Source organism: Triplophysa dalaica, chromosome 5 (assembly GCF_015846415.1).
Source record: "Triplophysa dalaica isolate WHDGS20190420 chromosome 5, ASM1584641v1, whole genome shotgun sequence".
NCBI lineage: Eukaryota > Metazoa > Chordata > Actinopteri > Cypriniformes > Nemacheilidae > Triplophysa > Triplophysa dalaica.
In genome coordinates this window covers 24668722-24685401 of record NC_079546.1, presented here as the reverse complement: position 1 = coordinate 24685401, position 16680 = coordinate 24668722, and the positions used below count along the sequence as shown (strand labels likewise).

Genomic DNA, 16680 nt, shown 5'->3' with positions numbered 1-16680 from the left:
GTTTACCCCTAACACCTGACTCTGCCTGCAATTGGATTCTCCTGCCATGTCTTCTAAGAAGAACCATGACAGAACCATGACAGAATGAACGTGCCAAAGTCGAACCCAGCAGGCTTAGAAGCGAGACGCGCAAGTCAGGCCCCTCGCCTGTGCAATGTTCGTGAGCGATACAGCGACATGCTTGTCTTCGCAGATCGCTTCTTCGAGACTGCAGGGGAGATGGTCCATGATGAGCAGGAACAGATGGTCCTGTTCAATGGCGGCCTCAACCATCCTCTGACGCGGGAGGAGATGCAGACGCTACGACCGCTGGGGTTCACCGAACTGATCAGGTACGCCATGAATCGGCCGAAGCCCAAGGTCTCAGTTGAGTCCTGATCTTCTTTTCCGCTGGCTGTCATCCCCGAGGGTCATTCCCTACAAATCGGGGTCATGGGCCTCTCCCCATCCTCTGTAGCCTCTTCTCCACCACCGACTGCTCTCCGTGGCAAGCGGGGTAGGAGAATGTCTTCGGGGTCCTCCTCGGAGGCTTCCAACCCTGAGTCAGCTGTGTCCTTCACCTCATTTCTTCAGCCGACCACCAGACGGGTGGCTCGGCTGAAAAAGAAGAGGCAACGGAGGGCAGCCGGGTACCAAGGGGCCCCGAGTCCGGAGGTCCCGTGTCCGGAGGTCCCGAGTCCGGAGGTCCCGAGTCCGGAGGTCCCGAGTCCGGAGGTCCCGAGTCCGGAGGTCCCGAGTCCGGTGGTGTCGGGCCCCAAATATTTTTTGGGGCTTGTGGGGATGTGACGTTCTGAGCGGCCAGCCCGGCCGCAGACTCTGACAGAAACTGGCTCCAAGCCCGGTCCAGCAACCGGCACCAAGCCCGGTCCAGCAACCGGCACCAAGCCCGGTCCAGCAACCGGCACAGAACGATGCCCAGCCGCCGGAGAGCGCTGCCCAGCCGATGTTCCAGCCGATGTCCAGCCCGCCATTCCAGCTGATGTCCAGCCCGGCATTCCAGCCGGCCATCCAGCCCTTGTCCTGCCCGTCATTCCAGCCGGGGTCCAGCCCTGCAGTCCTGCCGGGGACAAGAACAGTTTCCGCCAGGACTTCGCCTGTCAAGCCCCCTGGGGCTCCGCGCGTTCCCAAAGGCTAGGACTTCCCTGCCCCTTCTGGACTTCCGCCCATGTTTCCTTGTTTGTCACCACCCCCCCTCCCTTGTTAGTTATTTTTGTTATCCCACCCAAACCCATGGATTATCTTGTCGTGTTTGCCCCTTGTCATGTTTGCCTTGCTTGTTTGGTTTTTTTCCTTGTCCAAGTTAGTCTTGTCTTGTTAGTTACCCCTTGATAGTTACCTTGAAGGGGGGGCTTATGTCATGGTTCCACTATCATGTCATGTTTTATTCCTGTCTCGAGTGGAGCCTTGGCATTGCCTGATGGTTTTATGTGGTGAAGACATAGTTCTTTCTCATGTCTCGTCTTTGGCCCCGCCCCTCTCACTCCGCATCAGCTTTCCCTGAGTGTTTCATCCCCAGCACCTGTTTCTTGTTAATTATCCTGTGTTTGTTCCCTATAAAGAGTCCTCATGTTTCATTGTCCTGCGGGCGTTCACTGTATGCTGTATGTCTTACCTTGCCTTGTAGCTGTACCCGTACCTGTTTATCCTAGCTCATTGTTTGTATGAAGTTCTTGTTACCTTGTTCCTGTTCCCTCGTGTATAGTAAGTGTCAGTTTAGTGTTTGTCTCAGGTGTTTGTTTTCTTAGTTTAGGTGTAAGTCAGTGTCCTAGTGTCCTTGTTAAAGATTATTATTTATCCTGTCTTGTTTTCCCCATTGTGGGTTTCGTTTTTGCCTTTTGTATAGTCTTGTTCTGTTTAATAAACCCCTGTTAACCCCTTCACGTCTGAGTCCTGCCTGCACTTGGGTTCTCCTGCCATGTCTTGCCACGAGAACCATGACAAATCTACTGTATATCAAGGACAGAAATGATAGCTTTCCAGACAAAGACATTGTAGATATAATCATATATGAAGAGAATTGCTTTGGATCCCAACAATATACTGTTTATGTGTGAATATATCATATAACATTAAAAAAGCTAAAGTACCTTGCTGAAGACCCCGTCTTCACTGTTGAGCTTTTCACGAGCTTGTGTATTGATTGCAATTGTGAAACGGACATGAGGTATCAGCAACTGTAAGAAGCAAAACATCTATTTAACCGTGTGCATTAGATCATAAAAATGTATTTGAAAAGCATAACCTCAAACAAAAAAGTGGTTCCCTTTTGAATGGGAACTTTTGCTGCATGGCCTTGAGAAAACATTGGGGAATCCATCTGGTTTGACCGGTATGAGTCTAATCACACACTTAATGAACTTGACATTGACCGGTGACAGCCAGTGAGGCACCAAAATATATCTGTGATCTTGTAATTCCCTTCTCTCCTCTATGGGCTCTCAGATCTGGTAAGAAATCTCTTTAAACTGTCACCAGGCAACAGACGCAGTAGGTAAGGTAAATTCTCGGTAGGGCTAGACAGTCTTTTTTCAGTTAGCTTCGCAGACTTCAGAGGCCGCGTCCTTTAAAAACGGAGACCTTAGCCTTTGACTTGAGACACAGCTATTCTTTATGTCTCCCTCATCTAACACACCCGAATGAATAAATTAGCAGTGACAGCAAGATTTGAATCGGGTGCATCCAATAAGGAAGAAATACAAAATGTGCATGGCTGACCTCCAGGACAAGTTCTGAAACCCTGCAGCACAAGTTACCATTCAAAAGGGAACATCTCAGGTTATGCAATTAAACAATGGTTCCCTAAGAAACTGACGCTACATCTCTTCACCATGGTTCATGCATTCCTGTCCACATCACCATCATATAAGATGAGTGACACAATCTTCAGCACTATTTAGTTTGCACTTGACTGTGTATGGAAAGACACATACCTTGTATACTGGGTGGACTGGAGAGAGCTGTCTGTACATGGCTAGTTCAAACATCTCTGATATAAGATGGGTCTTGAGAAGGTGTGTGACCAGCTGGTGTACATTAAAGTCTGAAGACTTTACCCACATCTTGGCAAGCCTCCAATCGTGTTCATTATCATTTGGGAGAAAGATCGGGCTCCTTTTCCCCGGTTTTTGACTGAGCTGTTTCAGACAAGCATACATTTTGGTCAAACAACACATACTTCTTAGCAAATTCCCTCATTTTAACTTTTAGGTCATTCGTTTTTTCAGTTCACACTGATTCTTTATGGGACACGTACCTGAATGGCAATTGGCACAATTTGGTCCATTTTGTTGTTGTACAGTAGGCAGATGGGTGCAGTCAAAAAGTACGGGTTGTTTTGGTGTTTCTTATTGGGTTCCAATCCATCCAAGATTTCATAATCTGCTATGTAGATGTTTCCTTTCTGTAAACACAGATATAGTTTATTTAGCGTACACAATTGTTCACATTGTAATTAGATCCAGCAAGTCTGACCAGCTGTTCTAGTTATTTACGAGTTTCTGACCTCTAATTCCTGTTCTAAGGTGAAACCTCTCTGCAGAGATCCCTTCACCATCTCATATGTGACTGGAAATGTCTTTGGAAGTTCCACACATTTCCTGATCATGACAGGATTGCAGCCATTCAAAAACTGATAGCCGAACATGTAATCCGTATCCCAGTCTTCCTTCACATTCACTGTCCAGTTTTCAAAAAAAAATTCAGTCAACTGTCCGAGGTTTTATGCTTTTGGAAAATATGCCCCCGAATTGTCAGTTTTCCACAATAATTATTGATAAAGAAATTATTCAAACCTAGAAGAGTCGTCTCGCTGTTCCAATCTGCCAATATCTGTTCAAAATGTTCAATTTTATTCCAGGGTTGAAACAGATATTTACCCCATTCTTTAACTGTATTCCACTTCCTGAAATAGAATATATAAATTTAGACAACTCTGTAAAATTAAGGAAAAAAACTATATAAAAACAAGTGCTGTGCACATGACACATTTGCTCAAACGTACACATTTCGTAAACTCTGGTCAAAGTGTGATGTTTTATCTTCATCAAACTGAACGTCTAAAGGCAGTTCCTCCCGTTTGGTATGTAGGTCCTGAGAGAAGTGTTCGTTGCTCTCTATCCATCTTGAAAAAAAAATGACATCCTTTACTTGTACAATTACACCAAAAATTACCACAAAGTAAAACATTTTTATTTATTTATTTGGTCATTATTATCTAAAGGCCATTTTAATTTATAAATTAGTAAATAAGATGTTTGTTGGTCGCCTTCCCTTTTAGGGAAAATTATATCTAAGAGTTGGCATATACAAAGGCAAAATTTGTCTTTAAAAGACTCCTTTCGCCAAAAGGCTTGCCCAAATTTATACTAATTAAAGGGGGAATATGTTCAGTCATTTCTACGATAGTCCTACTACTTAGGCCGCATTCACATTTAGTCCGATTGCCTTGTCCGAACCCTAGTTCAATGCTCCCCCCTCCCCCTGCCCCTGCTGGACTGCGTTCATATTATTTTTTGGGTCCGAACCGCAGGTCGTTTGCGTCAACAACCTGCAGCTATTTACCCTGTCACTTGTAGGGACGACGCAGAAGGCGGCAAAATGGATAACTTGCTCGAGTCACTTTTATATGTGTTTGAACCGATAGTTTTGCTTCCAAAGATTCAGTGCATGGCTGCACTTTCGTCAGTGTATGTACTGCAAATGCTCTTAAGAACGCTGAAGGCGAACAGAAATGAGATAGCCTATAGGCTACAGGTCTCTGCTTGGAGCGTGTCAGTAACACTCATCAGAAAAGTGAGTGAAACACACACAACCATACATTTTTACCAAAGAATACGTCATTAATAGCGGTTCACTTCTGCAATTTGGTACAATTGCATTCATATCAGCAGCGAAGTGTACTGGAGTTCACATGACCCACACCCAAAAAGTGCTAATGTGAAACCGCTCTTACAGTAGTTCCAAAAATCGTCCTGAAGATTTCAGCTAATTATTGCACATGATAGACTGAATGTCCTGCATTGACAGCTGATTTTTTATTTAAATTTTTTAGAGTGATTGTTTGGTGAGAAAGAGATTAATAAAAGCTTTGACAATCTGTACAAATGTGGAAGCAGTTGACTATTACTCTGTTGAGCAGAACTCATGATGGTTGACCAATCGGTGGAAAGGGGTATTTCATTACTGTCCATGTTGAGAGTGAATATATAAGTTTAATGAATTACAACAAAGTGTGATGAAAGCAAAGATAAAGATATGAAAAGTTGTACTCAGCACTACATCGAATGATGATGCAATGGGTAATTGCTCAGCGTGATTACATATGAAGAACGTAACTTCTCCAATTCTGATTGGCGCAACGCGCTCTTGAATTTGTATCAGTAAAATTTTGTCTTGTCTGGTCAGCTTAGTCGTCTTCAAACTGTTCTAATAAAGAAGAGGATATGCTACACCATGGTAAACATGACCCTGTCCCAACTATTTTGAGACTTGTAGCAGTCATCAAATTTGAAATTAGTTCATTTTGTAGCTTTGTTTCCGGCTCTGAGGACCTCACTCGACAATCTTGGTTACGTATGTACCCTCAGTTCCCTGATGGAGGGAAGTTTGATCTTGAGAACCTATCATCTCTTGATTGTAATTTTAAAAGGCTAATAAACTTAACGAATGGCATGGCATATCACTCTCCTCCCCGTATATATGGGTATAAAAAAGAAGATGGCATGCCCATTCATTCACCTTTGGGCTGAGGAACCCTAGAGGCATTCTTGGTCGCTGTACCGGACGGCAAAGCATTGTGGCATGAAGGACACAACGTCTTGTTCCCTCTATTGGGAAGCTGAGGTTACATAGAAAACCAAGACATTCCCTTTCTGTCGGTCTCTCGACGTTGTGTCGAAATATCAGAATGGGGTTTCTTTACCGCCATAGCGCCGCGTCACGAGTTTCAGCAGAGCGAAAACTGATCCGGCCTTGGCGAGTCACAAGTGAGCGCAATGCTTATCGTAACCTTCCAGTGGTGTAGTACGTCATCAATTGTGTGAATCACAACGAGAGGCTCTTACTAACAGCTGTACAGGCAGTGGCCTGATGGGAGAACGATACGGAGACCACATCTGCCATAAGGAGAATATATGTGGAATACCAATACACGGTCCCACGAGTGGGAAGATCTCATGGGAGTAGTAGTGCGGGGCCCCAACCAGGGGTTCACAGAAGTGGTGGAGTCAACCGAAGAGTGAGGAACGTCAGACGAGACTACCCAACAAGGAAAGTCACTGCGTGTGGAGCACTAGCTCAGGTATAGGAATTCACCTCGTCAGGGAAACTCACTTATCCTGGGCCTGGAACAAGAGCCGGACGGACCTCGAAACTGCTTAGTGAAAGATGGAATGCTTATACTTCATCTGTGGAGGAGGTAGAAAAGCTATAGCAGGGAAAGGGCGCATTTTGAACACAACACGGAAGGGGATTGCCCCTGAAGGGAGCGACCTATGTAATGGCACGGGGAGACAGTGCCAGACCGAAGGGCAGGACCTTTTACTGGTATGTTCGACCCTTGAAGGCAAACTGAAGAAATGGTTTGTGCCACCTGAGAATCGAGACATGAAAGTATGCGTCCATCAGGCGGACTTTCTCTGCATCTTGCACCTGCGCAAGATAAAGCCAAAGGTGGCTCTCCTGGACCACCTGAGTGAAAATCGTGGTCGCCCGGAGAGTGACCTGCATAACTGCTAGGTCGTGCCTTCCCTCGTCCAGTTTCTTCAATGCCTGGTCATGGCATGAAGCGCAGAAGCAGCTTGACCCACAGGAGTGTAAGCTTTCAACACCAGAGATAAAAATATGCTTTATATGCCTTGGAAGGGAGCCATGGTTGTTCCCTCTAGGTGGGGGGTGGTCTGCGGGCATAGTTGCACTGCGACCCCATGCTTGACCTGGGGTACATCGCCCTTAGCTGCCCCACTGTCGAGGGAAGTTAGGGCGACTGAGCTCATCTGATGTGTACACGCCGAAAAGGAGGCATTCCAGGTCTTCGCAAACTCTTCATGCACCTTCGGGAAAAAGGTACCAGGGTGGAGCACGCCTTGCCACCGCACTCCGTATCCAGGTACCAAGAATCCAGCTGCGAGCACTGCGTGGAAGGCAGTGTGGTGCACTGGAACCCAGGGCTCGTGGTGGCTCGTCCTCTTTACGCTGGTGTGTAGATCCGCTATGGCATGGTTTACGGCCACCCATCGGAAACTGGGTAGGTGAGCGTGACGGGACCTGGGTGGCAACGGAATAATGTCCATGGGGATCCCCATATCACCGTCGCGAAACAGGAAGCAGACGATGTTGTGGCTGGGTCCAAAAAGAACACCAATTTTAAAGGGCTGCTGCAATGATGTGTCATGCATTCTGACTTTACAATTTTAATCGCATGGTCAACTTGTCAAAAAACTAGTTGGACATATTACGTAGTATTTCTATGCTCGATGCACTCCACCAGCAATCGTACAGGTTTCATAAAGTTTTTTAACATATAAAGCTGTTTCGTAACATCCATCCATCCATTTTCTTCAGCTTATCCGGGGCCGGGTCGCAGGGGCAGCAGTCTAAGCAGGGATGCCCAGACTTCCCTCTCCCTAGACACTTCCTCCAGCTCTTCCGGGGGGACACCGAGGCGTTCCCAGGCCAGCCGGGAGACATAGTCCCTCCAGCGTGTCCTAGGTCTTCCCCGGGGTCTCCTCCCGGTGGGACATGCCCGGAACACCTTCCCGGGAAGGCGTCCAGGGGGCATCCGGAAAAGATGCCCGAGCCACCTCAGCTGCCCCCACTCGATGTGGAGGAGCAGCGGATCTACTCTGAGCTCCTCCCGAGTGACCGAGCTTCTCACCCTATCTCTAAGGGATCGCCCAGCCACCCTGCGGAGAAAGCTCATTTCGGCCGCCTGTATCCGGGATCTTGTCCTTTCGGTCATGACAAGGACCCAGGTTTGTAACCACAGGGCTAATGTCTCGGGTTAGACAACCCAAGTCAACAGAACACACAGCAGCTGAGTCACTAGGAGGGATTGATTGGACACACCTGGACCTCATCACTTCCTGTTTGCTGAGAGAGCGTGGTTTGAGACAGAGCTCCGTCAAACTTTTTCTAAATATATCGTTTATTCCTGTTATTTCTTAATATTTATATTGTAAATTGATAACTCACAGAGGGTTAAACCTATCCTTAAGTGTATCCCATACCAAATATCGTCATATAACGCACAGATAGATTTGTTTTATACGATCATTCGCTATTAGCACTCAGGCTGTTAGCATTCCCAGCCTTTAGTTTCTGAATATTGCCTTTACTGCTTAACTCACTGTTCTCATTATGACACCACTAATGGCTAATGATTCAGATATGTGTTTAACGTTACCTCTGAGTGCAGATGATGAATCTTTCTTCGCACTTCAGTCAGAACTGGAAGTATTGGAGAAGCAGATCCACGATCTACTCGAGAGGCAAACACGTCTGCGAGAACGTAAAACGGCGATGGAAACATCCCGGGCTGACGCTCGCAAAGCTGCGGTAAGTGTTCGACGTGATTGTAATACTCCTATCACTTCTACTCCCTGTGTTTCTATGCACAGAGCCCAGGCTTCAAGATCACGACGAGCCGAAATGAACTTCACTCCTGCACCTGCACACACACGGCGGAAGGCGAAATCCAGGACCGGAGCGATGACCTCTCCCCCACCGCCGCGACCGGTCTTCGAGATTTCTACGAGAAATCGCTTTGCCGCCCTCTGCGAGACGAAATCCAACGCTGTGGTCATCGGAGACTCAATCGTCCGGAACGTACGCGCCTCCTTCAATGAAGGTAAGGTGCGCACTCACTGTTTTCCTGGCGCCCGTGTTCTCGATGTGTCTGCGCAGGTAACTGCGATTCTGAAGGAGGATGCAAGAGTAGGAGCCGTAGTTCTGCACGCGGGGGTGAATGATGTGAGAATGCGGCAGTCGGAGATCCTGAAGAGGGACTTCAGGAGTCTGGTCGATACTGTTCGCAACGCATCGCCCACGGCGAGGATCATCGTATCAGGGCCGCTTCCAACTTACCGACGAGGGAACGAAAAGTTCAGTAGACTATTTACGCTTAATAATTGGTTAATGTCATGGTGTATTGAACAGAAGCTGCTCTTTGTAAATAATTTTGATCTGTTCTGGGAGCGACCAAGGCTTTTCCGCCCCGACGGGCTGCACCCCAGCAGCATTGGAGCGGAAATTCTGTCTGACAACATCTCAAAGACGCTACGCACCATTTGACTAGTAAGTACAAATTTTAACTACAGTCTGTGTTCTTCTCACCCAACTGTTAAGAATGTTACTGCTTTCAAATGCATAGAGACTGTGTCTGTCCCCCGAATAATACAACCAAATAATAATTTATTTAAAAGTCAGAGAAAAAATCTTATCATGATTAAACCAAAAGACAATATATTTAATGAGCAAAACCAACGCCTAAAGTTTGGGCTACTTAATATTAGATCACTAAATTCAAAGGCAGTTATTGTAAATGAAATGATCACAGACAACAGTTTTGATATACTTTGCCTCACTGAAACCTGGCTTAAGCCAAATGATTATTTTGGTCTAAATGAGTCTACTCCTCCAAGCTACGGTTATATTCATGAGCCACGTCCGGTTGGTCGAGGTGGTGGTGTCGCAACAATATTTAGAGACTTTCTTACCGTTACTCAGAGAACAATGCATACATTTAAATCATTTGAAATGCTTGCGTTGAACATAACAGTTCCAAACAAAAGTAAAAAATCATTGGTCTCTCTTACATTGGTTACTGTGTATAGACCCCCTGGGCCTTACACTAATTTTCTGATAGAGTTCGCAGACTTCTTATCGGATCTATTGGTTAACGTCGATAAAGTACTGATTGTTGGAGATTTTAATATCCACGTAGACAGTGCTAACGATCCATTAGCTGTGGCGTTTAAAGAACTACTAGACTCTTGTGGTGTAACACAATACATCAATAGACCTACTCATCGCCTTAATCATACCCTAGACTTGATTATATCTCACGGAGCCGATCTAACCAATATCGATATTATACCTCAAAGCGACGATGTTTCCGATCACCATCTTATAATATGTACACTGCGCACTGCAGAAATCAGTTGTATATCTCGTTATCGACAAGGTAGAACAATCACCTCAACTACTAAAGATAGTTTCGTAAAGAACTTGCCAGATCTGACTTCTCTAATTACCTTTCCAACGAATATAAAATTGCTCGATGACATGACCAGCAACATGGGCACTATTTTCTCTAATACATTAGAAGCGGTCGCACCTATGAAGTCAAAAAGGATAAATGAAAAGAACATAGCACCATGGTATGATAACACCACTCGCGCCCTAAAAAGAGAAACGCGTAAACTGGAGCGAAAATGGAAACAAACCCAATTAGAGGTCTTTAAAATTGCATGGAAAGAGAGTGCAAGCTGTTACAAAAAGGCACTAAAAGCAGCAAAAGCCGAGCACTTCCGTAACCTCATAGAAAATAACAAAAACAATCCAAGGTTTTTATTTAGTACAATTGCTAAATTAACAAACAAACAGACTCCACCTGACCTGGGTATTCCGCCGCACCTTGGTAGCAATGAATTCATGAAATTTTTTACAGAGAAAATCGAAATAATACGAGACAACATAGCTAAAACCAAACCTCCAAGTTTGTCGGAAGAATTAGTTTCAACCGTCAGACAAAAAGAAAAGCTAGAGTGTTTTTCTCCTATAAATCAGGAAGATTTAATTAAAATTATTGCAACATCCAAACCGACGACATGCTTATTAGACCCCATTCCGACTACTTTATTAAAAGAGTTACTACCTGCTGTAATTGAGCCCATTTGTAACATAATCAACTCGTCTATTAATCTAGGACATGTCCCAGGACCCTTTAAACTGGCTGTAATTAAGCCTCTTATCAAAAAACCAAATTTAGACCCAAATGAACTTGGAAGCTATAGACCGATTTCAAATCTCCCGTACTTGTCTAAAATACTAGAAAAAGTAGTGTCAACTCAACTGTGTACCTTCCTACAAAATAATGACATGCACGAAAAGTTTCAGTCTGGCTTTAGACCGCATCACAGCACTGAAACTGCGCTCGTTAGAATTACAAATGACCTTCTTATTGCTTCAGATAAAGGAAACATCTCACTCTTAGTCCTGCTTGACCTTAGTGCTGCTTTCGATACTGTAGACCATAAAATACTACTAGATCGTTTACACCATTATATCGGTATTCAGGGACAGGCACTGCAATGGTTCAGATCTTACTTAACAGACCGATATCAATACGTCCATTTAAATGGGAAATCGTCAAATCTTACGCAAGTCAATTATGGATTACCACAGGGATCGGTTTTAGGACCCTTGCTTTTCTCCATATACATGCTGCCCCTCGGCAACATTATTAGAAAACATGGAATTAGCTTCCACTGTTATGCAGATGATACTCAGCTATATATCTCATCAAGACCAGATGATTCCTTTAAGCTATCCAAACTGGCAGAGTGCATCGAGGACATAAAACATTGGATGACTAGTAATTTCCTCCTTTTAAACTCTAGCAAAACAGAAATATTACTTATAGCACCAAAATTAAGTAAACCGAATATCTCCGATTACAGCCTGCAAATTGAAAGCTGCACTGTTACTCCAACAAATACAGTTAAAGACCTAGGCGTTATATTAGACGGCAACCTGTCATTTAAAAATCACATCTCAAATATCACAAAAACAGCCTTCTTCCACCTTAGAAATGTTGCCAAATTACGAAATAGTTTATGTGTTGCAGACGCAGAAAAGCTTATTCATGCATTTGTGACCTCACGGCTTGACTATTGTAATGCTCTACTTAGTGGTTGTCCTGTATCATCGATAAACAAACTACAGTTAGTTCAGAATGCAGCTGCCAGAGTTCTTACTAGGTCAAGAAAATACGATCACATAACCCCAGTTTTATCATCGCTTCACTGGCTACCCATTAAGTATCGCATTGATTTTAAAATTATTTTAATTACTTACAAAGCCCTGAACGGTTTAGCACCTACTTACTTAACCGAGCTTTTATCACGTTACAACCCATCACGCTCGCTGAGATCTCAAAACTTAGGACTTTTGACAATACCTAGAATAACAAAATCCACCAAAGGTGGACGAGCTTTCTCATACGTAGCACCTAAACTCTGGAATAGCCTTCCTGATACTATTCGAGGGTCAGACACACTCTCCCAATTTAAATCTAGATTAAAGACACATCTTTTCAGCCAAGCTTTCACTTAATGCATAGTTAATGAACAGCAGCTACGCTAATTATTCTCTTTATTCTCTTTCCGCCTCTGCCTCGGGATGCCCATCCCGAGGTAGGAAGAAGTTCCACCATGTCCAGACGACCGACAGATGCCCATCCCGAGGTAGGAAGAAGTTCCACCATGTCCAGACGACCGACAGATGCCCATCCCCAATTTGAGATTACACCAGATACAGCTGCAGACTGACTGACCATCCCAGCTCCATCTAAGGCAATTCCACCAGCTGCCAAGAGAAATATGACCATCGGACCATCCCAGCTCAGACCACTACATCCCCAACCAAGAGCAAAGACGGACTATTTGTCTTATTAATGCTGAAGTTACAATATTTGGTATTAAATGCTAAACTAAAATCACATGTCACCAGTCTGAGTGCAGCTATGACACGTCAGAGGGGATCTGGCCCTCCCGGTTGAGCCTGGTTTCTCCCGAGGTTTTTTTCTCCATTAATCAATCATTGGAGTTTGGGTTCCTCGCCACAGCAGGGCAGTGTTGGCCTGCTCACCGGGAGACTGCATTCATTCATTTATTTATTTAGAAATTAGATGTTATTTATTAGAATGAACTTACTCGTTGTATAAATACCATGCACTGTGCTGTGTTTTAACTTTTCTGTTTTTCTTGTTTGCCCCTGTAAAGCTGCTTTGAAACAATACACATTGTGAAAAGCGCTATATAAATAAACTTGAATTGAACTTGAATAATAATAAACACTCAGTTTTGCTCTCATTTAAATACAAAATATTCATAGCTATCCATGCTTTCACTTCATTCAGACATTCTAAAAGGGTTTTTAACTGGCTTAGCGGCACATATATTTGATATATTTGTCATACATTGGCACAACCTCAGCCAAAAATTGAGAAAAGTCAGTGAAAAAATCCTTGTTGTATTTGGGTGGCCTATACACGAGTGCGCACAACACTGGAGATGCACCGCTCAGTTCAAACAAATCCACCTCAAAGGTGGCAAAGGATACAGCGAGTGCGATCTGTTTAGACTTAAAATTTGTTTTATAGACTGAACTGTATCTATAGAGAAAAACAAAGAAAATCTACAGCAAACAAATATTGTTTAAGACTGTAACTGTTTCATCAAACCTGAATGTATCCTTTTTAGATTCACGTTCTTCATCGCTTTCCTTTTTAAAAACCAACGTGTCGTCCTGAGGCAATCGAGCTAAGTGAACACACAAAGAAATACATAAAACACACAAACACATAACATCAATAATAATGCTTTATTAACAACTGGATAATGAACAAAGTGAGTCTGTACATACCACTGCCCTCTCTGATCGCCACTTCCTTCTTTTCTATCCAACGATAACAGGGGAACTTAAAGGACTTTCCAGAGGGAGATTTCACTTCGACAAATTTACAAAACCATTCAGCTTTGTCATTTTTAATTTTCACCTGCACAATGTCTCCAAAGTCCTTCTCTTCGTTGATGTCAAAAGTGATCTTCTGTAAAAAACATATTTTATCAGACCTACACATGCTGCATGGGAAACAAACAAACATCTCTCACACAGGCCTTAATAAAGAGGGATGAATCATTCTTTTGCGCTCATTTGTACTATCATTACGACTAATAAACCCCCTCAACTCTCTTTTGTCCTGGTTTATTGATATCAACATCAAAAGACCTGAATCCAAAGGAGGCCTTTAGGTTGGTGCTCTCACTGAAAGTGTTGATAACCCTTTTGTTTCTACATGGGATTTTTACGACTCCAAAGCTTCAGAACAAGGAAAGGTGAAGTGAAAAGTCTCAAAAGCTATCCAGGGGAACTCTTATGACAAAACTACACTAAACTGTCCTTTTCTATAAATATATGCAAATATCCTTGTTCCCTATCAAAAGCTACACTCGATGCTGCATTTCAAACGCTATGGGAGAACAGTCTTTGTTCGACCGGTTATGAAGCACGTGTGTCCAACACGGCAAAAATTATTTTTTTTTCGGCTGGTGCCGTGGCTAATTACACCCGCACCTGACGGTTATAAATATGCATGAATGCGGACGTGTCTTCATGGTTTTTTTGTCTTCAAGGACCGCTTTGTGTGTGCGTGTGTTGTGAGGGAGAATTCTCCCTCTTTGTTATTGTCACAAACAAATAATGAAAGAACATATTACCTAGATAAGAAAAACTAAAAAAAACCATGACTGACTCAGATCGGAGATGTGTTCCTCCTTGTGAGAGGATCCTCTCCGATTTCGACAAGCATGAGTTCTGCTTTGAATGCTTGGGGGCTGACCATGCCACCCAGGGACTTGAGGGAGAGTGTGAACTCTGTGATGTCTTTGATTTCAGTGTTCTGCGTGCTCGGCTCGCCTTTTTCAAAGGAAACCGAGCGGCCTCTTCCTCATCCTGGGGCTCACGGTTTGAGCTTGCTGAGGCACGGGAGGCGGATCCCGTGCATTCGCCGAACCGCGACGTCCTCGCGTCTGCTTCTGGAGCGTGCCACGGCACTTTTTCTGAGCCGTTCAGAGGATGAGGCTTCTTTTGTTTCTGCGGGGTTAGATAGCACCGCCTCCGAGCGTTCCTCTCGCGATTCTAAGGCGATTGAGGATCTAATCAGGGCGGTAACCAAGGCAGTAGACAGGCTCCACCTCGACTGGCCACAGGAACAAGAGGCCCCCAAGGGCCAAACGAAGCTTGACGATAGATATCTGTCGGGTTGCCGGCGGGATGAGCCCCAGAATCGGGCTCTCCCTTTCTTTGAGGATCTCCACGGCGAGCTATCTCGCTCATGGCAGAAACCTCACTCCTCCCGTGTTTTTGTGCCATCGACGCTGATTTATTCGACCATCGTTGGTGCTAAGACACAGGGATACACTGCGATGCCCAGGGTGGAAGAGATGCTGGATAGCTATCTCTCCCCTGGCACATCGTCATCCCTGAAAAAGCCTTCTCTTCCCACCAAGCCTTGCAGAGTTACATCTGCGCTGGTGGGAAAGGCTTTTCAGGCAGCAGGTCAGGCTGGTGCTGCCCTGCACACCATGGTGGTTCTGCAGGCGTACCAGGCTTACCTACTGGATGATGTCAGCACTGGCGGGGTTATTGACGAAGCAGCGTTTTCTGACCTACGCTTCGCCACAGATTTGTCTCTCCGTGCAACCAACGTGACGGCCCGTGCCATCGGCCGTTCCATGGCAGCTTTGGTTACTGCGGAGAGACACCTGTGGTTCAACCTAACGGGCATCAAGGACAGGGACAGAGCCTTCCTGCTTGATGCCCCGATCTCGCTGTTTGGAGATGCGGTTAATACCGTTGTCACCAGGTTCCGGGAGGCAAGGCGACATGAGGAGGCTTTCGTCAAATATCTACCCTGCCGTGTTCAAGAGTCTGGAGTGTCGGCCACCCACTCTGGATCAGTTCCCCAGTCCTGGCCAGGCACACAGTGTCGGGTGGGTCCTGTCTACCTGAGGCGTGATGTCCTCAGGGAGAGTGTGGCAAGTCGCACCTCCCCTCGCAGAGGCAGGGGAGCGGCCCACCGTGCCCCTCAGGCCACCTGACCTGAGGCGCTTTATCTCTTCTAAAAAGAAGAAATCCTGAGACATGTGTGCCCGGGACTGTGGGGGTGTGCCGCCATGGGAAGGGGTGCCCAAAGTTCCAAGAGAAACTAGAGACTCCTCTTCGATACCCTCCAAGGGCCGCTTTGCAATCCCCGCAGCTACCAGCCTTTCGGGGATTAGCAAAAAAATGCTAAATATTCGGTCGTCTCCTGCCACACTGCAGGGCACCGAATGTCTGGCATCCCCCCAACAGGACAAAGTGTGAACATTGATACCCCTCACAACCTTGATTTTAGGCTCGGTTGTATTCATACAGTATGCACCTATCTGATGAGCTGTTATAACACTAAAGCATCAAACTATGTCCATCACTGAATTTAGTTATTAAGTGCAAAATTAACCTTACTGTCAGAGCTATGCAAATAAGGCACCGTGAGACACAAATGAACTTTCTCTTGCCACTTGTCGCCTTCATGGTGTTTGCCCGCAGGCCACCTGGCGGCAGGGCAGGTATGCACATAAAACACCATCACCGCTACATGTAGAAGAAGATAGCACAGAGGACAATTCAACAGACACCCGGCCTTGCGGCTCCCCTCTAGGGAGGCCGTTTAGGCCCTGAAACCTTAGACACCTAAACTCAGCTTTTGACACTATAACTGTAAATATCCTAAAGTAGAGGAAGATTTTTGAGACAGGGGATGACTGAAAGAGACAATCAACTACCTGAAAAGAAAGAAAAGAGAGTGCACTCAACACAACAGACGGACTGGCAGTGATCTGATGAACTCACCATATG

General features: G+C 45.1%; 1 protein-coding gene across 1 annotated transcript in view; it reads right to left on the bottom strand.

Moving 5' to 3' along the window:
• The window catches only part of LOC130421067 (polyunsaturated fatty acid 5-lipoxygenase-like), a 45018-nt gene that overhangs the window by 12515 nt on the left and 15823 nt on the right, over positions 1-16680 (bottom strand). The window contains exons 2-9 of the mRNA XM_056748734.1: positions 13645-13828; positions 13463-13541; positions 4001-4120; positions 3792-3901; positions 3503-3675; positions 3254-3400; positions 2931-3134; positions 2088-2174 (exon numbers count right to left, since the gene is read on the bottom strand). Coding sequence (XP_056604712.1) covers positions 2088-2174; positions 2931-3134; positions 3254-3400; positions 3503-3675; positions 3792-3901; positions 4001-4120; positions 13463-13541; positions 13645-13828 — 1104 coding nt within the window. The remainder of the gene's footprint in view (positions 1-2087; positions 2175-2930; positions 3135-3253; positions 3401-3502; positions 3676-3791; positions 3902-4000; positions 4121-13462; positions 13542-13644; positions 13829-16680) is intronic.